Source organism: Sminthopsis crassicaudata, chromosome 2, assembly GCF_048593235.1.
Source record: "Sminthopsis crassicaudata isolate SCR6 chromosome 2, ASM4859323v1, whole genome shotgun sequence".
Classification (NCBI taxonomy): domain Eukaryota; kingdom Metazoa; phylum Chordata; class Mammalia; order Dasyuromorphia; family Dasyuridae; genus Sminthopsis; species Sminthopsis crassicaudata.
The window spans coordinates 396,807,928-396,833,256 of record NC_133618.1 but is presented as its reverse complement, the minus strand read 5'-3'; the positions used below and the strand labels follow the sequence as shown (position 1 = coordinate 396,833,256).

General features: G+C 35.8%; 1 protein-coding gene across 1 annotated transcript in view; it reads right to left on the bottom strand.

Moving 5' to 3' along the window:
- The window catches only part of STK32A (serine/threonine kinase 32A), a 138,593-nt gene extending 120,417 nt beyond the window's left edge, over positions 1-18,176 (bottom strand). The window contains exons 1-2 of the mRNA XM_074291746.1: positions 18,038-18,176; positions 13,124-13,298 (exon numbers count right to left, since the gene is read on the bottom strand). Coding sequence (XP_074147847.1) covers positions 13,124-13,175 — 52 coding nt within the window. The 5' untranslated portion in view covers positions 13,176-13,298; positions 18,038-18,176. The remainder of the gene's footprint in view (positions 1-13,123; positions 13,299-18,037) is intronic.
- Positions 18,177-25,329: the final 7,153 nt, after the last annotated feature.

Below are 25,329 nucleotides of genomic sequence, written 5' to 3'. Positions count from 1 at the left end.
GGTCCTAGGCCAAGATCTTTATTTAGGTGCAAATTGACTCAGTCATTTCTGTTTTGACCAGAAACACTGAGAATCTTCCCTCCCAGATTTATTTATTTGTTTATATTTCTTTGGTCTAGGTGAAAGAGGAGATTCTTTTCCTTAAATTCTACTTAGACTTAATCACTGAACAGGTGCTGCCTCAGTCAAATTGATATCTGTTGAAAAACCTCAGCTTAAAAAGGCTGAAGTCTCTCATTTCATCCAGGGCCATATCTAGTTGTTCTGATCTGGATCTGGCCACTGGACCCACATGGATGTGGAGAGGAAAATGAGGCAGGTAACCTTTCATAACCCTCCCTCACTCAAATACAATTCACTTGCATGTTATGGCATCACCTCCCTGATGTCATAGTCCTCTTCGAGAACTGAGAGCAAACAACTTTTTTCCCTCTATATCATTTTACTTGGTGATCTCTTTAGCTACCAAGGATTTGATTACCATCTTTATAATGATCATTCTCAAATCTACCCTTTTGTATCTCCAATAGCTTTTCACACATTTCGAATTGAATGGCCAGCTGATATTTTAAATTTAATATGTCTAAAATAAAAATCATAATTTTTCTTCCTAAACCCCAGTCCCACCCCACCTTCCTTGTTACTATAAACTCCATGGCTCTAGTCTCATAGGCACACAACCTACTGTGTGATGGGGTACAGCTTGTAGGGGGAAACATAGCAGTATGGAGGTTCCCTGACCTTAGAGTGCTTCTGTTTTAACAATTTGTCAATGGATCTGGCATTTAAAGTTCTCTCCTACCTTTCCAATCTTCTTTTTCCTTAATCTCTGGATTCACATACTCTTTGATCTAGTAACATTGTCCTCCTGGCTGTTTCTTGAACAAGACACTCCATTTCTTGGCTGTAGGCCTTTTTTCTGATTGTTCCCCATCCCTGGAATGCTCTTCTTCCCTCTGCTTTTTTTCTTCTCTAGCTTTCTTCAAGTCCGAACTAAAATCCTATCTTCTACAGGAAGTCCTTCTAACTCCTCTTAATTCCAGTGCCTTTTCTTTGTTTATTCTCTCTCTCTCTCTCTCTCTCTCTCTCTCTCTCTCTCTCTCTCTCTCTCTCTCTCTCTCTCTCTCTCTTTCTTTCTTTCTTTCTTTCTTTCTTTTTCTTCCTTCTTTCCTTCCTTCCTTCCTTCCTTCCTTCCTCCCTCCCTCCCTCCCTCTCTCTCTCTCTTTCTCTCTCTTTCTCTTTCTTTCTTTCTCTCTCTCTCTCTCTCTTTCTCTCTCTCTCTTTCTCTTTCTTTCTTTCTTTCTTTCTTTCTTTCTTTCTTTCTTTCTTTCTTTCTTCTCTTTCTTTCTTTCTTTCTTTCTTTCTCTCTCTCTCTCTCTCTCTCTCTCTCTCTCTCTCTCTCTCTCTCTTTCTTTCTTTCTTTCTTTCTTTCTTTCTTTCTTTCTTTCTTTCTTTCTTTCTTTCTTTCTTTCTTTCTTTCTTTCTTTCTTTTTCTTCCTTCCTTCCTTTCTTCCTCTCTCTTCTCTCTCTCTTCTCTCTCTCTCTCTCTCTCTCTCTCTCTCTCTCTCTCTCTCTCTCTCTCTCTCTCTCTCTCTCTCTCTCCTCTCTCTTTCTTTCTCTCTTTCAATCTCTATCTGTCTCTCTGTATATGTGTGTGTGTGTCTGTCTCTCTCTGTCGATGTCTCTCTATGTCTATTTATGTCTCTGTCTCTCTCTCTCTATGTTTTATAAGATTATGTACATTTGTTATCTCCCTCATTACATTATTAGCTCCTTGAGTGTAGGCAATGTCTTTTGTCACTTTTTGTATACTTAGCACAGGGCGTGGTACAGAGTAGGTATTTTAGATTCTTATCGACTGACTGAGGCATTTGTTTACAACAACTTGCATTTACTTTCTACTTTTAGCTTTCACAGGGCTTCATTATCTAATTTGATTCTTACAGCAGCCCCATGAGTTAGGCACTATTATTACTTCCATTTTATAAAAGAAAACTAAAATTGAAAGAGAGTAGAGGAGAAAACTGGGATAAATTAAAGTGATTTTTCCAAGGACCACATGGTTATGATATGTCTGAAGCAGCATATTCATACTCTGTATGAATCCTCTGGCTCCAGGAACTCTTCTCCCATAAGGAGTTTGTAAGAATAAGTTGAAAGAAATGCTGCTTACTAAAATGGACTGGTCAGCCAGGGTAATGTAACTGGGCTTTGAATTCTGTGTTCTTGGCTTATTAGATTATATCTCCTGATTCTGCCAAGTCTTTGGGGAGAAAAAAGCCCCCACTAAGTCAAAGGAAAATTAATGCTTTCTGCTGTTTCTGCTATAGTGGCACTTATTTGTGACAAATAACATCACCAAATGCTAGAATGTGCTGAATAATTTAATCTCTTCATTTATTATCTGCACTACTTTGCTAATTATTCTGATACCAAATAATAAATGTAATGCAAGACCAATTATTATTTTAGTTTGAGAAGGGAAGGTCCACACTTCATTTCCTGACCCATTACAAGGAAATATACAATGCATATTTATTACAATAATAAAAGGAGGCCTCCTAATCCTTATACTTGGAATCAGTTCCATTGAATCCCTTTCCTCTTGGATTGTACACCATGTCCAAAATTCTTGGCCTCATATTTTGAAGGGCTCCGTTGACAATCACTGAAGAAGATGCAGGAAAATTAACCATATAGCCTGGTAGCTCTGTGTTGCCAAATGAAAGTGGAGCATTGAACTTTTACCAAGCTTAAAGAATGGTGCAATAATTGAATTCTCTAAACAAACAACACACTTTGCAATCTCCTTTATTCTCAATTTTTATCTCAAGTCAACTTTTCAAAGCTTTAGAACCTCAATTGTCAGAGTGTTGATTATGCCCCTCATCTATATTTTAACCGTGTTTTTGTTTTGTCACTGTAAATTCAACTCATTTCAGTTTGACTAAATATTTACGAAATGCTTTCTATAGGGAAGGCAGCATGGAAAGTGCTGAAGGAAAGATTATCTAGATCTTTCCCTCAAAAAATTTATAATTTATAGTAGGAGGGAAGACTCATGTAAACAAATAAAATATAAAATAAGGTAGTAGATGATTAAGGGATTAGGGGAAGTCAAATCCCTCCATAGGAGGGATCACTTGTAGCTGTGGAAAGAATCAAGAAAGGTTTCATGGAGGAGGAAGCATCTGAATTGGATGTGGAAAAGAAAGATTTCAACAGGTGAAATTATAGGAGAAGAAGTACTGAAACAATATAGGGCAAAATAAGATAAAGGCACGAGAGGTAGATTAGTTTGTCTGGATTACAGAATATGTGAAGGAGAATTGTATGAGGTAAGACTAGAAAAGTATATTTAAACCAGCCTTTGAAGGGGCCTTGAATGCTAGCCTAAGCTGTTCCTATTTTATTCAACAAACAGCGGGGAACCACCTGAGATTTTTGAGCAAGGAAGTGAATGTAATTTAAGAAAATTGCTTTAATGATAGTGTGAATGATGGAAAAAGGGAAGAAAATAGAAATGAAAAGACCAAATAGGAAGAACTTATAAGAATTATGGGCAGCTAGGTGATATAATGCATAAAGTACTGTGAGGGATAGAAAATCCTACCCAAAAATGACTACTCAGAGATCACTCACAGAAAAGCAGAATTATTAGAATCTCTAGAAGTGGACCCCATCCTGTTCTGTGAGCCAGATTCACAGCAGGAGAGAGCCACTCCTTGAAGATGCTCACGGCTTTTATACATTTCAGACAAAGAACCTCCAAAATCCCCCCCTCCATAGGTTGTGATTGGCCATATTTGGTCAGTGGAATGTAGCTGGCAATGTGATTTATAGCTTCTTTGACCGAGTATAGGTTAATCCCTATTTGGGCAAAGGAATGCAGCCCAGACCTTCACGTGACTGGGGCCTGTAGGCCTGGTTTACGTTAGCTAGAAGTCTCTGATCAATATGTGCTTAATCTGTAAGTTCTTCACCATACCTTACTCCACACAAGTACCAATTCTGGAGCGAATGACAGAAAGATCAAAGAGACTCTTCATGAAAGACAGCCTTTAAAGAATAGACATTTTATAGTTGAATTGGACTTCTAGGTTGCTCAGTGTTTAGAGGACTAGGAAAAATTCAGCTTCCTGATCTCAAATTTGGCCTCAGACACTTTATTTTTTATTTTTTATTATGGCTTTTTATTTACCAGATATATGTATGGGTAAAATTTTATAGCATTGATAATTGCCAAACCTTTTGTTCTAACCAATTGCCAACCTTTTCCCCTCCATCTCCCCACCCCCTCCCCCAGATGGCAGTTTGATCAATATATGTTAAATATGTTAAAGTATAAATTAAATACAATATATGTATACATGTCCAAACAGTTATTTTGCTGTACAAAAAGAATCAGACTTTGAAATAGTGTACAATTAGCCTGTGAAAGAAATCCAAAATGCAGGCAGACAAAATTAGAGGGATTGGGAATTCTATGTAGTGGTTCATAGTCATCTCCCAGAGTTCTTTTGCTGGGTGTAGCTGGTTCAGTTCATTACTGTTCTATTAGAATTGATTTGGAATTGTTGAAGATCAGAATTGATCATCATATAGTATTGTTATTGAAGTGTATAATGATCTCCTAGTCCTGCTCATTTCACTTAGCATTAGTTCATATAAGTCTCTCCATGGCCTCAGACACTTATCTATATGGCTGGGCAAATCATTCTATTTGCCTCAGTTTCTTTATCTCAAAAATGAGCTGGAGAAAGAAATGACAAAATCATTCCAGTATCTTTACCAAGAAAACTGCAAACGGGGTTCCAAAGAATCAGACAGGACTGAACAACTACAATAATAAGAATTTAGGAGAGAGATAATAAGGACCAGAAGTTGAATAGGGAAGGGAGTTTGGAGGCAGTATTCACAGTTCTTGGTAACTAATTTGATCTAGAGGTGTAGAAACTAAGAGAGGGAAAACTAGTCAAAAAGGTCTTGAGTCTGAAAGATTTGAAAGATTGTAGAACTTCTAATAGAAACAGAAAAGTTAGATGGAGAGAGTAGAGGCAAGGAAGATAATTACTTGTTTGGATATGTTATATTCAAGATGTTAGCAGGACATCCGGACACTTAATAGCAATTGGAAATGGAAGTCAAGGTTGGGAAGAGATAGAAATTTTTAAAGTCATGTAGAGAAAGGTGATAATTGAGTCTATAGGAGTGGAAGAAATTGTTAAAAGAGAAAAAGGATATATAGAGAGGAAATCAGAATTGAGAACAAAGAATTGTGGAATTTCCACACTCAGGGAACAAGGAGAACCAGAAAAGGAGAATGAAACAATGGTCAGAGGTGGGAGAGAGAATCAGAATAGAGCACTATAAAAGAAACCAAGGGATGAGAGGGATGGTACCAGGGAGAGACTGGTAAACAGTCAGATACAGTATATTTTAAGGACTTTGGAATACATATTTTTGATAATGACATTTTCTTGCTCTAAATCTGAATCTAGGACAGATTTAACTTATGATATGGCTATGATAATTTACTAGTTAAATCAAATGGCAGGATGCACATATTTTGAAAATTTGAACTCGATATATAAATGTCAGTTCTTCTCTAGTGTTATTATTATTATTATTACTATTAGTAAAATTTTTAGAAAATAAAATCAGTTGAAAGACTTGAATTGATACTGAATGAAGAGAACCAGGAGAACAATTTACATAGTAACAAGCAACATTGTGTGATGATCAACATTGATAGACCTAACTCTTTTCATAAATGATCTAGGTTAATGATCCTTGGCAAGTCACTTAATCCCAATCACCTTGACAAACTCCCCCCGCCCTTCGAAAAACCCTCAATAAAACAAAAGGCTAGTGATGGAAAATCCTATCTACTATAGAGAAAGAACTATGGAGTTCTTTTACTTTCTTTTTCTTTTCCTTCCTTCCTTTCTTCCTTCCTTCCTTCCTTCCTTCCTTCCTTCCTTCCTTCCTTCCTTCCTTCCTTCCTTCCTTCCTTCCTTCCTTCCTTCCTTCCTTCCTTCCTTCCTTCCTTCCTTCCTTCCTTCCCTCCTTCCCTCCTTCCCTCCTTCCCTCCTTCCCTCCCTCCCTCCCTCCCTCCCTCCCTCCCTCCTTCCCTCCTTCCCTCCTTCCCTCCTTCCCTCCTTCCCTCCTTCCCTCCTTCCTTCCTTCCTTCCTTCCTTCCTTCCTTCCTTCCTTCCTTCCTTCCTTCCTTCCTTCCTTCCTTCCTTCCTTCCTTCCTTCCTTCCTTCCTCCCTCCCTCCCTCCTTCCCTTCCCCCCCTCTCTCTCTTGTGGTTTTTCTTTTGTTCTGTTTCTTCTTTCACAACATGACTAGTGTGAAAATATGTTTAATATGAGTATACATGTATACTATATCAGATTGCTTGCTATTTTGGAAGGGAAAAACAAAAAAAGGGAAGAAGAAAAAAATTTGGACCTCAAAATCTTATTAAAATGAATGTTGAAAACTATCTTTATATATAATTGAAAAAAATTAAATACTATTAAGTGGAGGGGGGAGAAGAAGAGAAAACCAATTATAGGGTAAAAGGAAAAAAAGCATTGAATCACTACTACAATTCATATCTCATTTGATCCCCCAAAATCTAGGGAAGTAGTTGTTCTTATTCTTGTTTTACATATGAGGAAATTGAGGCAAATAAGTAACTTTCCTAGGGTCATTCAACTGCTCAATATCTGGGATCAGATTAAAAGTCTGATCTCTCCTGACTCTATTCACCTAGTTTCATCATTGATAATAGGCCAATCATTTAAAACTCTCTTGGTCTTTCCTTCGTAAAATAGGAATAAAAATGCTTGTATTACTTGTATCACCAGGTTGTTGAGGCAAAAAAAATTATTATTTGTTTCATAAATGAGAAAACTAAGCCCTAGTTTTGTGCTTCTATCTGGGAAAATGCCAGAAAATAATTAAAGGCCTTTTAGTGGTTAGCTCCATGTTTTCCTGGCTTTATTTGAAATGAAAATCTGACAAGAGAAAAGAGGTGGAAAAGGGATCTGAGAGTGTGACATACAACTCCTGGATCAGTTTTTTGAAAGTTGACATTGTTTTTAGCTGACTCAGGCACAAACTTTTATATGATCCATCAAATTGGCTGTGTAGTTGATATAATTCTGTTGTTAAGATGGTGGACCTCAAGGGACAGAGCACTTATCATGGCATGGACAAAGGACAAATTTAGCTTAGTTTAATCAAGTTTTTTTGAAACCTCAATACAACTAAATCTAAATACTATGAGATGAGAGTTCCATACCTGAAAATGAACCGACATGAAGAAGATATAAAATGTTCTTGGGCCATAGTTTTATTGTTGCTCAGGTATGTCTGACTCTTTGTGACTCTGGGGTTTTCTTGGAAAAGATACTCGAGTGGTTTGCCATTTCTTTCTCCAGGATATTTTACAGATGAGGACACCAGGCATATGGGGTTAAAGTGACTTGTCTAGGATCATACAGCTAGTGAGTATCTGAAGCCAGATTTGAACTTAGGTTTCTCACTCCAGGCCTACTCTATTTTGAAGCTTCTTAAACTGTGGCTTGTGACCCCATGAGGGGTCTCGTAATTGAATAAGGGGGATGATAAATTATGATATATTATCAATGAATGTATTTTATATTTATTTTATATACTTATATATCTGGGGTCATGTAAAAATTTTTCGGGTGAAAAGGGATCATGAATGGAAAAAGTTTAAGAAGCCCTGCAATCTATCCACTGTGCTACCTAGCTCTCCCTGGGCTATAATGAGAAAAGACAAAACATGAATTTACTGAATCTTACATTTACCTTATTAAACATATATTTGATCATCTATTTAATCATATATTTTTTAATCATCTATTATTCCATGTCATAAACAACTTTCCTATGCTCTCTTTTCAGTAGGTGGAACTTTAGAACTGCCAAATCTACCAAGCAGGACTACCTCAATTATCTCCCTTTTGTCTCCTCCCTTTGCTTCCCTTTAATGTACATCTTCTAGCTTACTTATACCTTCCCTAAAATGCAACATTCAAAACTGAACACAGTATTCCAGATAGGATGTGAACACAGCAGTGTAAAATAGATATATTATTGCCCTGGATGTAATATCTCTCTTGTTTTCCCCCCTTTTCCCCCTCTTTTTTTAATTAAAGCTATTTATTTTCAAAATATATGCATAGAACATTTTCAACATTCACCCTTACAAAACCTTGTGTTCCAATGTTTTTTTCTCCTTCCCTTCCTCCCACCCTCTCCCCTAGAGGGCAAGTAATCCAATATGTGTTAAACATGTGCAATTTTTCTATACATATTTTCACAATTATTGTGATGCACAAGAAAAATAAGATAAAAAAAAGGGAAAAATGGGAAATAAAACAAAATGCAAGCAAACAATAACAAAAAAAAATGAAAATACTATGTTGTGATCCACATTCAATCCCCACAGTCCTCTCTCTGGGTGCAGATGGTTTTCTTCATCACCAAACCATTGGAACTGTCCTGAATCATCTTGCTGTATAACATTTCTCTTATGGCATCCTAAGTTTGCATTAGGGTTTTTTCTGTCTCTTTGTTTGGGATTTCTTTCATCACCCATACCACATAGTAAATAGAATGCTGGATTTGGAGATAGGAAGAACTGAATTCAAATCTTGTTTTTGACAAAGAACTGTGTGACTGTTGTTAAAAAGAAGGTTGGTTTACAAAACAGATTCTCTTTTGCCACTTAAAAAAGCAAGCAAACATAAAGAAATCCCTCTATTTTATACAAGTTTCAGGATATATTTGGACAACACTATGATATAATGAATTATTCATTAGAACTAGATATAAAATATGAACTATGTTAAATAAACATGAGTCTTTTAAGCCAATGAGTTCTGAATATAGCCAGCTAGTATTAAGAGGGTACTTTAAGGTTTGTAAGCATATTATAAATACTATCTTATTTTATCTTCATAGTGACTATGAGGCAGGTGTTGTTATCCCATTTATATGATTATATAATGATATGATATGGGATCTTTTGTGCACACAAGGGACAGTCCTGCCCCTAAAGATATCAGCTTAGCAATACAGCCCAATATTTTGACATTTATCAGAGACCTATGAATAAATCAGAGACCATATTTGAGGAAGAAAACAAAACTCATCATTTGACTGATTTGAGGTGAAAGGCAAGTACAGGTAATAGGGAAAAAATTACAGATAATAATATTTCAAGGCACAATGAAAAGAGTATGGACTTTGAAATCCACAATGCTCCGTTCAAATCCTGCTTGCTATTTAATACATATATGAGTTTGAACAAGTCATTAACCTTTATGGGCTTCATTTTTCTCATTTGTGAAATATGGAAGTTGGACTATTACTTAATATTTAAAATACCTTCCATCTCTAAAGCAATGATCTTATTAATCACTTCTCTTTTTTGTGTGTGTGAAAGCAATTGAGGATAAGTGATTTGCCCAGCTCACAACAGCTAGTGTCTGAGGACAATTTGAAATCAGGTTCTCCTGACTCCAGAGCCTGTGCTCTATCCACTCTGCCTCCTAGCTGCCCCCAATCATATCTTAAGTGCGGTACCAGTCACTGGAGTTAAAAGGTAAAAATGGAAGTCTTTGCCCTTAAGGAACTAACACCCTGTCGATGATGAATTTCACCATCACTAACAATTTGAAAAGTATTTTATCTGTCTCACACAGCTAGTGAGTGTCTGAGAAGGAATTTGAATGCAGGCTATCCTGAGTCCAAGTTCAGCATTCTATTCTAGTTACCTAAATTCCCTTCATATTTTATTTTAATGGAGCTCTTACAGAGGATTTCAGTGTTTTTAACCAATAATATTGTCATTCATCCTCCTAATATCCTGTGGGATTGATAAATATGCCATTTGCCGACTAATATCCTATGGGATGGATAAGAAACTCAAAGTCTAATCCCTTTCCACCTTTGTTGCCTAAAGACTAACCTGCAATTCAGAACTTGCTCTGACTCCAGAGGGAGCAGCTCAGGTAGAATAGGTTGAAGCCCGAGTGTACTTCCTTTCTAGTATGTGTCTCTATATGTGTCTGTGTGAATGCACACATTCGTACATCTGTTAACGGAAATACCCTAAATTCTTCCATATGCACCCTTTCTATAGTCCTTTGGATTCTGAGATGCATTTTGAATATTCTTCCAGCTGAGTATTTACATCCTTTGAGGCAGGAGATATTAATTATTTTTATGTAATGGACTCCTGTGTCAGTTTGGTGAAACCTATGGACCGCTTCTCAGACCTTTTTTAGATATATTAAATAAAATACATAGAAATATAAAGGAAACCAATTATATTGAAATATATATATATGTATACACACACAAATAGATATATATATATAACACACCTGCATATACACACATATATGTACACACTTTTTTTGTGAGGCAATTGGGGTAAGTGACTTGCTCTGAGTAACCCAGCCAGTGTTAAATGTCTGTCTGAGGTTGGATTTGAACTCCTCCTGACTCCACCACATCAGAGCTCTATCCACCATATCTAGCTGCCCATCTGCTGGTAAATATTTAACAACCAATTCTCTAATCCCCCAAAATGTATACATAACACATTTTAAAATTTAATTAAGATTATTAATATTTTTATCACTTTCTTAATTCTAGAAATCAATAAAACAATAAATCAAGTCCTAATATGTAGTATTTGCCAGTTTCTGAATTGTAAATGTTCATATTGAAAATCGAACAGTTGATCATCCATGGTCCCAAGAGATCTAGTGGCAGCCTTCATTCTGTCTTTACTTTCACGACTTTTTGTGATCAATGAACTCTGGGTCTCAGTTTTCTCCACTGTAAATGTGGCAATTGAATTACCTGGATCACTAAGATCCCTTCCAATTAATTTTTTAATGGTAGACATACATATATACATGTATATACACATATATGTGTATATTTACATATACATATGCACATATTATATATAATTTTTATTTTTAATTTATAGAATAAAACAAGTATTTGTACAACATATATAATAAAAAAGATTATTGTATATGAAACTGCAAATCTATTATGTACAACTTGCTATTCCTTTTAAATATATTATAAAGTTACATTTAGATTTTTCCCCTTTTTTTCTTTCCTTTCCCCCCAGATGGCTACCATTAGACAAAAATACATACACAAATATGTGTATGTGTAAAATTATTTTATACATCATTCTATATATCTATTTATCCATTCTTCCTCTGAATGTAGCTAATATCTTTCTTTGTATATAATTTAGGTATTTATAATAGTCAAAATAACTTATTCATTTTAACAGACCAGGTATTAATGAGGATGGCTGAGGAATGGGATGTTTTTGGTAAACAAAATATTCTGAGAAATAAAGGGCTGTCACATAAAGATGACCAATTTCAAAGAATTCAGATACAGTAAAATTCACAACAGTCCTATTCTAATAATCTAGTATTAGTGACCCTGGGTTCTCAAAGCTATATCAGAGGAGAACAAGCTTTGGTAGTTCCTCCCAACAGGGAAAGACTTTGATTATGGGGTCCGGAGATAAACTGGATATCTGTCAACTTAGGAGCAACCAAGATAAGCAGGGAAACATTCATCTCACTAGAAGGCTGGCTGCCAGGTGAAGAAATGTTTTGATCATATCAGCTTAGAAAACCTTCTTTAAGATATGGAAGGGTTGTGATCTATATGGAAGGAGTATGGAATCTGATGAAATCTCAGTTTTTGATATAAGTAGTAAACTGCATTCAATTAATTCTGAAAATGAGTTAGCAATACAGATAAAACTCCTGAATCTTTCAGGGTCTCAGTTTATGATAGAATTCAGGTTTGTGCTCTTTGGATTACACTGAAGATTTAGATGGAAGATTTAGAGCTAGAAGAGACTTTATACATCAATTATTTATTTCTTTATTTTTCATTTTTAAAAGACTGGCTCTCCTTATCTCTTCCAGGCTAGAAGTTCAAGGACCACTCATGGAGCCAACCCCACATAGGCTGGCATGGAAATTGGATTTGGTCTGTTTGCAGCTTGGGCCAATTTGCCTTTTACTTGGCAACCTGGTGGTGCCCCCACGCTATAGCTCAGACACTTAAAAAGGCCTGGTTCAGGGCAGCTCGGAACTCCCAAACTTCTCTGATTGCAGAGATCACAGACAAGTGCCACTATGCCTGGCAGACACCATCTAATTGTTTCCTCTTTTTATAGATGAAGAACAAGGCTAGAGAGGTTAAGGGACTTGCTCCTTGCACACAAATTGTCAGTCTCAGAGTCATTATCTGAATGATGGTCCTCTAACTTCAAATGAAGTATTTTTTATATTGTTCCACACACTACATCCTATGATTATTATTGTGCTGTGGTCTGAAATTCACTCCATATTTCCCAGTTTTATACAATAATGGGAGGATTTCAGCTGCCATCTTAATAGAGACCATTGACTAAGACTCAGGTCTGGTTTTTAGAGTCTTCCAAAATTGATTAATTGTAGTTGACAATTGATTAATTATAATATCCCTGTCACAAATGAAAATATGGGTTCATATGATTATAGACCTAGAGTGAGAAGGGACCTCAGAAGTCATTTTATCTAATCCCCTTATTTTTCAGAAGAGGAAACTGAGGCACAGAGAGGTTTAAATGATTTGTCTAAGATCGTATAGGAAATAAGCATCTTTGGGACTGTGGGTTTAAATTCAAATCCCTTAACTCTTGAACCATAACATGTTGCCTCTTAAAAAAAACCCTTAATTAATTTATTAATGCAATAACAAAATGACAAAAGTTGTCTAGCCAATTATCTTCAGGAACCTTGTAATAAGTAGTTTTAACCACTGAAGAAAAAACAAATGATGCATATTAAGTCAAATCTTTTCATAACAGAATTCACATAATTTTGAAAAATTCATATCACCTTCTAAAAATGAAAAATCAGATTTATGTCCCTCTTAAAGAATACAAATATCCCTAGGCAATTCACATGAAATACTGTTTTCAAACCCCGAACCAACATTTAGATTGTTTTAGTCTAACTTAAAAAAAGTATTCTTGAAACCATTCCACAAGACCTTACCATCTTCATTTTCATCAAACACTGGAGGCTTGCTGGAGGTGTTTGCTCCCATGATGAAATCTTCCCAAAAGTGGAATCTTCAATTACATTATCCTGATGTGAAATGTGCAAAAGGACCTGGCAAAAGCACCCCTTTTCTCTTTAAATGATGTATAGATGTTTCAGGTTGGACATCCTATAAAGAAAAAGAAAGAAATTGTGCTTTGGACTATTCTGGGGATCTCTAGGCAATGTTTTTAGATTGTGACTCACAGAATGATCTAAGCTATACTTTCACAAGGTCATTTCCTTTGATAGTAAATGATTTTCAGAGAGACTTTCAAAAACTACTTATGTGACAACATATCAACAAAAGGTAAAAAAACATCTCTTAAAAGCCTGAGGAAATAAAAATGATATTTTTCTTAATCAGAGCCATAATTAACCTGGGCCATTTTGGTCCCGGTTTTAGAAGGTGCAAATTGAAATTAAGTAAGACCAGGTATGTGGTGCTGTGGATAGAGGAGTGACACTGGCGTCAGGAAGGTCTTAGTTCAAATCTAACCTTTGTCACTTAGTAGCTGTGGAACTCTTGGCAAATCATTTAAACTCATTTTCCTCAAATGTATAATGAGGATAATAATATCATTTTCCTGTCAATGTTGCTGTGACAATAAAATGAGCTAATCTTTATAAAGCACTTAGTTAACCTTAAAGTTCTATGTAATTGCTTATTGGGCTGTTGTTACATACATTCCTACAGAAAAGGTGCAGAAAACAGCTGTTTAGATACTGGCTAAAGAGTGAGGAAGAGAAGGTTTAGGCTTTTCAACTCTAAGATTCTATCATTCACACTAAAATTGTATTATTCTCCATTTTCACATGCACTTTTCACATCATGAATTACACAGTTCATTTGAGGGCCTATGTTGTGTTACTCACTGGCTCTGGTTAGGACTCTGTCTTTGGAAGTGGTTGCTTCAGGTGTTTGAAACTACATAGAGTTCTATAGATAGGATTCAAAAAAGTCTGAATGAGAACTAATGCTCCATTCGAAATTTCAAGCAGGATATTAAAATTTCCCACAAGTACATTGGTGATATGAAATGATAGCTCTATTTCTTTCTCTTTTATTTGTTAGTGCCTATTTTGTATAAATGTCAAATGATTTAAAAACATATATGTGTCAAAAATCAGAGGTGGAAAGAAGGGCCCAATGTGTTGGTAGCTGAGAATTCCTGAGACTTGGAGTTGACATATTTAACCTGATCAAATCTTCGTTCTTCTGAGCCTCTGATTTCTCATAAGTAAAATGGTAATATTGCAATATTAGTCTCACAGGACTAGTGCAGGAAAACAATAAACTACAAAATACTGTCAAAACAAGAGTCATTTGGATAAACCATAATGAGAATCATTAGCTTCTTCAAGGTTCCTCTCTGGTACCATCTCTAAGAAAACTTTCCTTATCCCCTAGTTATTCAGGGCTCTCTTCTGTCTCATATTGCATTTGCCTGTTTTAATGTTGTTAACCCTTTCTCTCCAAGCCCTTTGAAGGCATGGACGGATTTTCTTTTTTTTTTTCTTTGAACTCCTGATTAATAATATTTAATTATGTAATTTAATTAATAAGTTATTTAAGAGAAGTCAGTGTAGTGTATCTAACAGGACTTTTTAAACTTTTTCCACTTTCAATTCTTTTTGACCAAGAATTTTTTACACGACCCCAGGTATATGGGTACATAAAATAGGTTTCCAAATCAAATATTTACTGATGGTAAATCATAATTTTGCATCCCATACATTCAGTTATAAGATGCCAGATGGGGTCACTACCCACAATTTAAGAAGCTTTGGTTTAAGGAACCAGGAGTTCTAGGTTTGATCTGTTTTGACAATTCAATTCCTCTCTCAGATTGTCATTTTCTAATCTATACAAGAATGATCCCTAATGCCAATGCTTCATATATACCATTTATCCTACTTGTTATTTTGTTATTGTTAAAAAAGAATGGAAGTTTACCTCATAAGGATAAAAACTTGAGATAGAATGAAAGAAAGACTCCCTGGAGCACCTGGACCAAGAAAGAGTGATTTGAAAGAAATTTGAAGCTTTCTGAGAACCATTTAAAATTAAGGTTAGAAGATAAAATCATTTTTTGTACTAGAAAAATGAAAGTAACAAGTTCATTCAGCAAGCAGAAATCATTCAGGAAATGCTACTTTTCAAACTTAATCTACCATAAGTGCCGGCAAAATGCTTCTCAAAAGGAATTAGTAGATGAAATCAGTAAAAAGAGAAGGGAATTAGAAAGAATCCATGTAATTGCACAGAAAAGGGGAAGGAAAAAATGGTTAGTGGCTGTTAAGCTGAGCACAAAAGCAAAAATTTGAGAAAAACATTTTATGAGATTAAAAACAAAATAAAACAAACCAAAAACAAGCATCCCAAATATTTCTAGTAGCAAAAAAAAAAAAAAAGAGGGTAATTTAGTTCTTAGAATGTGGGCAATTCTGATACATATAAAGAAGATATAATTAAAACAATGTAATGTTGGTAGTGTTAAGAAATACAAATAACATAGGAAAGAAAAAAAGTATTCACTAAGCAAAGGATCAGCTGCCAAGGGGAGGCTTAACCACCAGAAATCAGTTGTTATTAGTCTTCCAAACTTTGCTCTTTTTGATTTTGCTTCTACAAAAAGTGATTTCCAGTTGAAAAATGCTTTTCATCAGAAATGTCAAACTCATGTCCTGAGCTGTGGCCAGCAAAATTCTTAGATGCAGCCCAAAGCAGATTAAAATGTTTATGAGAAATATTTGGCAGTATTAATGTAAAAAATGCAATATAACACAATGCTGTCATAGTTTTCTAAGTCAAAATATGGATTACAGTGATTTGTTTCTATTTGAATTTGGCACCACTGCAAGTTAGTTTGCTACTCTTCACCTCTATCTTTTGAGGCAAATAGTAAAGTGTTGAATGTGCAGGTAGAAGGACCCAAGTTCAAATCCTCCCTTAGGCACTCACTAGCCATCTGATCAGGGACAAGTCACACTTGACTTCTCAGTCTCAGTTTCTCATCTGTAAAATGGGAATAATTATAGCATCTATTTCATATAATCATGTGGATCAAGTGAGATAATATGTGTAAGGGCTTTTGCAAATATTAAGCTGCTATGTAAAGTTAACTTTTTATTCTTACCTTCTTTTTATCATCTATAGCCATACTCCAGAAATAATTATTGTCAGCCACAAAGATGGAATCTCCAATTGAACCTGAAGCCACAAACTCCATACCTTCACTAGGAAGTTGACCTTATTGTTTATGGCAAGAAAATATTAACTCTAGCAGCTTCCACCAAACTGGGAGGGCTCAAAGACAGACTGAAAAGATGTCTATAGGATGAACAGCCTAGGAAAGTTCAAGTTCTAATCACAGAGTGATGAAATTTTCACCAATAGCAATTATAGTATGAAGAATACCTACCAAGTAATAGAAGGACTGTCATTTACATGAGTGTAAAAGATAGAAATCTGGAGAGAAGGCTGACACACACATATGCACATGCACATACATACTCACATTAGAAATCTCTATTTTTTAAAACCACAGTTTCCAAACTTTTAAGTATTTTCTCCTTTTATATTTTCAATAATTATTTATTCACTCTGGTGTCAAAGTTTTTTTTTTTTTTTCATTTGATGGGGAGAGAAAGATATAAAGAGGTGGTCACAGGGAGATGTTACTAAAGGTATTGGCTTAAAATCTTTCTCATTAACCAATAAAAAAGTTGTTTATAAACTATAATGTTGTCTTATTAGATTGTTCTACATTGCTAATTTGGGATTTCCTCCATTTTCTCAGTTTAACAATATAAATACATATCATTTCCCTCAGACTACAGAATTCCAGATCCAGCCAAACTCCCTGAACAAAGAGGATTTTGATATATACTTCTGCATAAGGTAGCTGCCAGTCACATTATCTTCTTCTCTTTACATTTCTATCTTTTACTCTCTTTTCAATAACACTAAACACACATTCCAAAAGCAAAAATTCTAAATAAAATACAGTTGTCATCTCCTACTATTATATGATAGGCCTTCTGCACCTAAAAATGCCAGCTGAAATCTCCCCAACCACTCCAAGTATCTAGCACAAAAGAAGAGTAAAAGAGATTGGGTTTGTGACACTAAGCTCAACCTTTCTTTCTTTCTTTTTAGCAATGCTTTTCTTTCTCAAATCCCATTTTAACCTAGACCACCGATTTGGAATGCTCTGATTTTCTATCGTTTGATTCTTAATATTCCAAACCAAGAGATAGCTTATTAGGTTGGCAACAAGTGTGCAGTTCCAAGTTGTGAGTGTCGAGCAGGCAATGAATGAAAAATAGGTCAAATTATCAGAATGCTATGTTTTCAGAAAAATATACTTCTGTTCTGAGACCTCTGTGCAAATCAGTGCAGGGAGCTCCCCCAAAAGTTCTCAAGCCCTTGTACAAAAGGTTTTTATTGCTACTGTATTTACTTAATAATTCCGCTGGGGTAAGAAAACTCCCATTGGGGTGAGCTTCAGAACTATCCAAAGCCGGTTTTAATCTTCGTTGAGAAGCCCAGATGATGGTAACAAAAGAGGAAGGAAAACCTTTCACTTGTTAGGTAGCACTTGGGCAAGAAGGTGCAGTGAAGTGGATGGCAGATCTTTAAGTTATTGCCTTTTATTTTTGGCCTCCTCTTGAAAATCTCCCTTCATAATACAGGCAGAAGCTTCTCCTAAATTCCTCACCCCATTCCCCATTCCCACCTCCATTCCTGCCCCCCTAAAGAACTCCCTCAGCCCTTTAAACAAGCAGTGTGACTGCCCAGCCCTAGGTCGAAGAACCAGGGTAGAGGAGGCTTAGAAATTACAGAGTCCCAGAATAGCTACCTACCTTGTTAGCAAGGAGCTGGGGAGACGGTGAATAGCGAACGCGGAGCTAGTGGCTCCAGGGGAGAAGAGGCGACTACCTGAAGCTGTGGCTGCAGACAAACAGCACTTGCGAGCTGCTTTGCTCTCGCTCTCCCTCTCTCTCGGGAGGGCTGGGTCTAGTGGGGGAGGGAACAGAGAGCAAGGGAGAGTGAATTAAGTTTCCTGGCTAGGGAGTCCCTAGGCTGGCGCTGCTATGGGAGGAAAGACAAAAGAGGGGAGCGACCAAGAGACTTCCAGCTCCCCCTTGCCCTTAGCTCACTTGGCGAGAGGCAGAAGTGGGATCTCCCTTTCTCTACTTGAGATAAACCGAAGTCAAAGAAACAAAGTTTGAGGTTGGGTGCCACCGGGAGCGGGGATGCAGCAGGGAAGGAGAAAGTAAGAGAAGCGCTTTGGTGATATCTGTAAAGACAAGGCTTCGGGATGTGACCGGGCTGCGGTGGGGGTGGAATAGCCTCAGAGGATCGAAGTGACCACGGCCCTTTTACTCCCGGGCCATGAAAGGCACACGGAGTAGCGAGATAGCAGAATGAGGATTTTCCCCGAGTAACAAGTGCAGCGCAAAGCAGTTTAGTGGTAGGCTATCTCTTCCTCGCCCAGCCTGGAGAATTAAGTGGTGGGTGAGAGAGGACAGGCCTTCCTAGCATCTAAAGCGGCCCTGGCTGCAAACGCTTGGTGGAAAGGGTCCGAGCTGGAGATAGTTGGGCGTTAGGGGCTCTCAAGTCAGTCTGGGCGAAAACGCGCCCCTCATTGTGAATACAAGCCTTACAGAAGGCTGGATGTGTTCAACCCCGAGTTGGCCTGGAGTGCAGCCCACAGCCTCCTGCTGTTAGGCTCCAGAGCCTGAGTTGGAAGGTCACACTCTCTGGGAAGCTGAATGGTAGAATAGGGAAAAAAGCACTGGCTCTGAGTTCAGATCCCACCACTGACACTAGAACCTGTTCGAGCTTGGTCAAAGCGCCTTGGTTTTCCCCTCTGTAAAGTCAAGCATGCTAAGCGCCTAAGCTGGGACACATCACATTGCATTTCCATGAGGACCCTAGCCTACCTCCCGATTTAACTTGACTGTGGTATTTAACAATTAACTTTGCGTAAAGCAGCTAATTTGAGGTCTAAGGACCGATTTTTACATTCTGCTTTTTATATTTATAACCTGTGTGATTTGGGGCAATTTTCCTTCCATCACTTCAATTTCCTCATCTGAAAAATGACTGGTTTGGACTAGGTGGCATCTGAAGTGTTTTTCAGAGTCTGATCTGTGATGCCAGAAGCCTGACTTTGAGCCCCTCCTTTAAGATACTGACGCCAATTTGGATTTTGTCTTTATTCCCAGGCGCCTAATAGTCCCCTTTCCATAGAAGATACATGATAAAATGTTTGTTAATTTGAAAGGTAGACTAAGTGATCCCAAAGAGAATTAAGAATCCAGTTCTACTCCCTCCAATTCATAGAAAGTGTGTTTAAGTCACAAAGAAATTCAATATTGGGGAGGAGGGAGAGGAGGTAGAGTTGAACTGACCTTTAAGGCAAAAAACGAGAACCCAAGTATCTCTCCAGTGTTCATATAAATTCTACAAACATTTTCATTTTTCTAATTTATTTTTTGATTATTGTAAACCACTATGGGAGTCTAATCTCCTATATTACCTTACAGTTCATTCAGCTCCGGAGGGCGAGTGATATTTTATTCCATTATCTGCTCAGGAGGGATTCTTGTTTCAGCTGCTTATTATATAATACAAGATGCAGCAAAGAAAGCTGTATAGCAAACTCTTGATAATAAAAACTTTAGGGAGACTTCCAGTTTTTGCTGTGATCTTTGGCGCCCCCGGGTGGAAGCCAGAGAAGGAGGTGAATAACCTTGTGATAGGGAAACCAATTTCTTCTTCTTCTTTTTTTTTTTATAATAACTTTATTTTTCAAAATACATGCAAGATAGTTTTCAATATTAACCCTTGCAAAACCCCCTCTATTCCATATTTTACCCTTTCTTCCCCAATTCTCCTCTCCCCTAGATAAGTAATCCAATATGTCAATCTGCAATTCTAAACAAATTTCCACATTTATCATGCTGCACAAGAAAAATCAGATCAAAAAGGAAAAAAAAATAGAGAAAAAAAGCAAACAACCAAAACAAAAAGTTGAAAATACTATGTTGTGATCCACATTCCATTTCCATAGTCCTCTTCTTTCTTGATGCAAATGGCTCTCTCCATCACAAGTCTATAGGAAACCAATTTCAAAAGTATATTTCAAATCATAATTTATATGACATGTCCCAAAAGTCTAGTTATTAAAGTTTGTGTATCCGTACTTACCTTTTGAAAAAAGGAGTGAAAAAGATTTGAAAGACCCCAAAACAATTGTTCTTGGAACTATCTCCTCTGATGTTAAAACAAACAAACAAAAACAATGCAAAGAGAAAATGCAGGCAGTGTGGAAACAGTGGGAGTTCTTTATAAAGTGCTAGACCACAAGGTCAGACACTCTAGAGTTGAGTAGGTCTGTTACTTTACTTACTAACTGGACAAATCATTTTTCCCTCTCACAGTTTGAGAAGCAGTCTTGGGACCTTGAAGACTTTATTCTGACCCGAATCTTTGCCTTATACTTAGCTGTATGACTCTGGGCAAGTCAATTAACCTCTGTAATTTACAGATTAATTTCTCACTTCCATCAGAGGAAGAAGTTTGGGCACCAAGGGTTACACTGATAAACAGATTCTGACGCCTAAAATTGGACTACTTTCTGCTCTAAATCTATGAATCTGAAAACTTAAGAGACTTTCTAAGGTACTAAATTTATTTTGAGGACAAGTTCTTCAGCGTGGATTACTATAAGAGAATTTACAGATTCTGTCTGAAAATGTGGGAATCAGCATAAAAAAAAAATCAAAATGCTCTTTGTCTAACAACTCAAAAAGCCTGATACTCTAAAGTGTACATCACCTTCCTTCAATTTCTAAGAACCATTGAGGGACTGCAGTGTCTTTCCCTGACATTTCTCATTTAACTCAAAGATTCACAGCTCCTCATCTGTATGTTTCCTTCCTGTGGGAACTGATCTGTGGGGAATGAGGAGTTTTTCTCTTCCCATTCTCCTTCCCCAAATAAAATAGTAACAGTATATAAGATATTCAAGTATCTTTTGGAAAATGTATCCCATTCAGTAACTGAGCAGACTGAAGGTCTGTCCTCTAAAAAAAGAATCCTCTTAGTCATAAGATGTACTTTTAGTTTCAAAACTTGGAGAGACAGTGTTTCTTTCTCATCAGCTACTGTACTAGATCTGGCACCGATCATAAGGAGATCTTTCTCTTTAGAAAATACCCTTAAAGGAGCCTTTTCTTACAGTTTATTCTTTGGGAGTGGAAGTTGTTTTTCATTAATGCCATTTGTGCTAAATGACTGTAATAAATTTGATTTAAAGATTTCGAAATGTTTTCCTATCTCACACCCATGCAGATGGAGACTCTTTAACCTTATGTTAATAGGGTATTTAACGTTTTTTTTTTTTCTCTCTCTCTGTACTCTCACAACACACAGTCTTAGTGGGTCACAATTTATTTATTGAAGACTAGTAGAAACCCAGGAGGTTTTAAATTTAAATTTCTGATGACTGATAACTAGATAACTGAGCATAGATAAAATGTTATCTAGGTTTTTCTCCCGGAGGTTTCCATAGGGAAAATGACTAAAATGGCATTAATTAAGTTTTTAGGTTTTCTGAAACTTTTTTAAAAAATGAAATATTTCTAAATCTAGATAAAAAGCATGTCATCACCTCCTTCCTCAAAATCATTTATAAAAGGTCAATATAAAAGTAACATTTCCCTACTATAAAGTGATTAGTTTGTGATTTATTGTAAACAATATTACATATCAATACAACTAATTAAGCAAGTTTTATAATTATAGATAAATAAAATACTTTGACATACATATTAAATAGAGATGTCAACAGTCTTACAATAAGTTGATCTTTACAGAAACAACATACCTATATTCACAGGGGCTTGCCAGACTAATTCCAAACTTAGACTGGATACTCAATTTTAGCCCTACTACAGGGCAAAATCTTTAATATCAAACAAATCACTGCTGGACCTCACATGAAATGTGCATTTTTCCAAAGTGCTGGGCCAGAGCTTAAAAAAAAATACTGCTTTATTTTATATATGCTGTATTAAACTCTATCAATAGATATGAATTAATTAGTAAACAATGGAACTTATTTGAAAATAACACAGATTCAGTTTGTCTATTATGATAATATATTAAAATACACATCAAATATATTAATATTAATAAAATATATTCCATAGATATATTTATATACATATATAATTTTCTCCAATTAATATATTATGTGCATTAATTTAAAAATCAGCTTTCTCCTATGTTAGATAGGAGATAAATAAAATAGGTAAAACATAGGAGAGTCAGTGGTTTTTTTTTTTTTTTTTTTTTTGCATTGTCTACTATACTGGATCTGGCACATAATAAGGAGGTCTTTCTCTTTAGAAAATCACCCTTAAAAGTTTCTTTTCTTATAGTTTATTCTTTGGGATTTAAAGTTATTCTTCATTAATACAATTTGTGTTAAATTACTGCAACAAATTTGTTTTAAAGGTTTCAAAATGCTTTTCTATCTCATGCCCATGCAGATGGAGACTCTAGAAAAAATAGTTTCACAAATATCTTGTCTACCTTGTGACCCTGCATCATTTTAAAATCAAACCCATTGTCTTCTTCTTAGCAATGGAAATATAGAAGTGACTTTTTAAAATATGTGTTTATTCTATGTATACTTAGGAAAAAAAGTGATGACCATATCAAGAAGACATGTGATTGAAGACAGAAGAGTGGATTGGAGTGAGGTGTATGATGCTGTGCTTTGAGCACTAACTACCAATTTTTTGAAAGCTGCCTTTTGGTTCCTCAGTTTTCTTATTCATAAAGTAATGGGGTTAGATTAGAAAATCTCTAAAGTTTAAATGCTTTAAAGATTCTACATTTTGACATCTGTTAAAAGAAAGAGGGAGGTTGGACTAATGACCTCTAATATCCTTCCAACTCTTCAGATTTTGAAATTGTATGATGAGTAGGTGAAAGAAATAAGAAAAAAACCTATGCATTCTGCCTTCTTTGACTTGAAATCAATAATAGCTATTACTTATAGATGTGCCTTATTTTATGCAATAGATATGTTGCTGAAAAGTTGTATGCTAGAGGGACTAGTTGTTTGAGTGTGGACAAATTATAATCTTCTTGAAATTCAGTTTCCTTTTTTTAATAATATGGAAATAATACTACCTGTTCTGATGAATACAGAGAGGTCTGGAGAGACTTACGTGTACTGATGCTGTGTGAAATGAGCAGAACCAGGAGATCATTATACACTTCAGCAACAATACTGTATGAGGATGTATTCTGATAGAAGTAGATATCTTCAATAAAGAGAAGATCTAATTCAGATCCAATTGATCAATGATGGACAGAATCAGCTACAACCAGAGAAGGAACACTGTGAATTGAGTGTAAACTTTTTGCATTTTTGTTTTTCTTCCCAGGTTATGTTTACCTTCTGAATCCAATTCTTCCTGTGAAACAAAAAAATTCGGTTCTGCACACATATATTGCATCTAGGATATACTATAACATACTTAACATGTTTGGGAATGCCTGCCATCTAGGAGAGGGGGTGGAGGGAAGGAGGGGAAAATTCAGAACAGAAGGGAGTGCAAGGGGTAATGTAAAAAATTACCCATGCATATGTACTGTCAAAAATGTTATAATTATAAAATTAATTTAAAAAATTAAAAGAGAAAAAATAATGCTACCTGTTTCATTTATTTGCAAGAGATTGTTATGAGAATCAAATGGAATGCTGTGAATATGTTTTGATAGCCACAAGGTAATAATATACAAATATGTAGCTGTAGTAATGATAACATTTCCCTATTATTACCTTTAGAGATTTTTTATCTTCATTTTAAGTTGATCCTTAATTAGCAGTAAATCCTAACCATCTAGCTTCTTTTGGAGGGAATGATATAACTCTAGGGTTTATGATGTGATAATAGAGAATGTGTAAAGAGTGCTTAATTGGAAGTCAGAAACCTTGGATTTAATTTCAGTTCTTATACCTGTGCGACATTAGGCAAGTCATTTAACATGTCTAAGCCTCAGTTTCTCCTGAGGGTTTAATCCTGAAGATTCATTTAAGCTTGAAACCTATGATTCTAAGTAGGAATGAGACATTTTCAAAAGAAGAATTTTGGCCATATATCTAGAAGACTGAATTGTTACTATGTTCCAAAATAGTAACTTTAAACTACCCCCACCCTCACTAATAAACTATTTTTGCCATATCTTTTTAGTTCAAAACAGCATTACATAGCTACATAATCGTATATTATTGCTTTTTTTTTTCAGAAATTAGCAAGTTAAATGTGAAACTGTACTTTGTTGCTCTCAAAAAATCTCATGAATTCTTGTCAATTTGATGATGGTGGAATGGGACTCTTTGCCCTTGGTTTAGGTCACACACAGTATTTTCATGCCTGGAGTTCTTGAAATACTCTCTTGTTCTATGAATTGTTCTATGAACTCTTTCCTGACCATGAAATAAAGAAGAATCACTAGAGAAGTGTTCCATTCCTTGTAAATCACACCTCCTTTACTAGAATGACTTTGAACTCTATGGAGCTAAGTTAAGCTCAAGGTTGAATTTCAAGGAACTAATGACTGAATAGTTTCCATGAAGAATCATCTAGGCAATTTCTTTGTATGCTCAATGTGCAATCTAGGGCAATATTAACCTGGAGTTTGTGGAAAGATTTTTGACAGCCCACAAACTTGGATGAGAAAAAAATACCTTTATTTTCTCTAATTTCTTATAACAAAAATTCAACATTACTTTCACTTGTGAACAAACCTCCCACAAAATTATTCTAAAAGGGATCTCATAGATTTTACGAGTCTTTCACAAGGGTCCATGACATACAAAAAGGTTAAGAAGACCTTCTTTGGAGTCAGAAGTCATTCAAATCCTATCTCTTGCTACTATGATGCTTACTACAATGTGATATTGGTAAGTTGCTTAATTTTAGTTACTTAATTTCTCATGGATTTAGTTTCTTCATCCATTATATGGAAGGATTGAATTAGTTAAACTCTAAAGCCCCTTTTGGTTTTAGGTCTATGGTCTTATTCTTTTTCTGAATTTTTATTTATGTTGTGCTATTTAATTTGC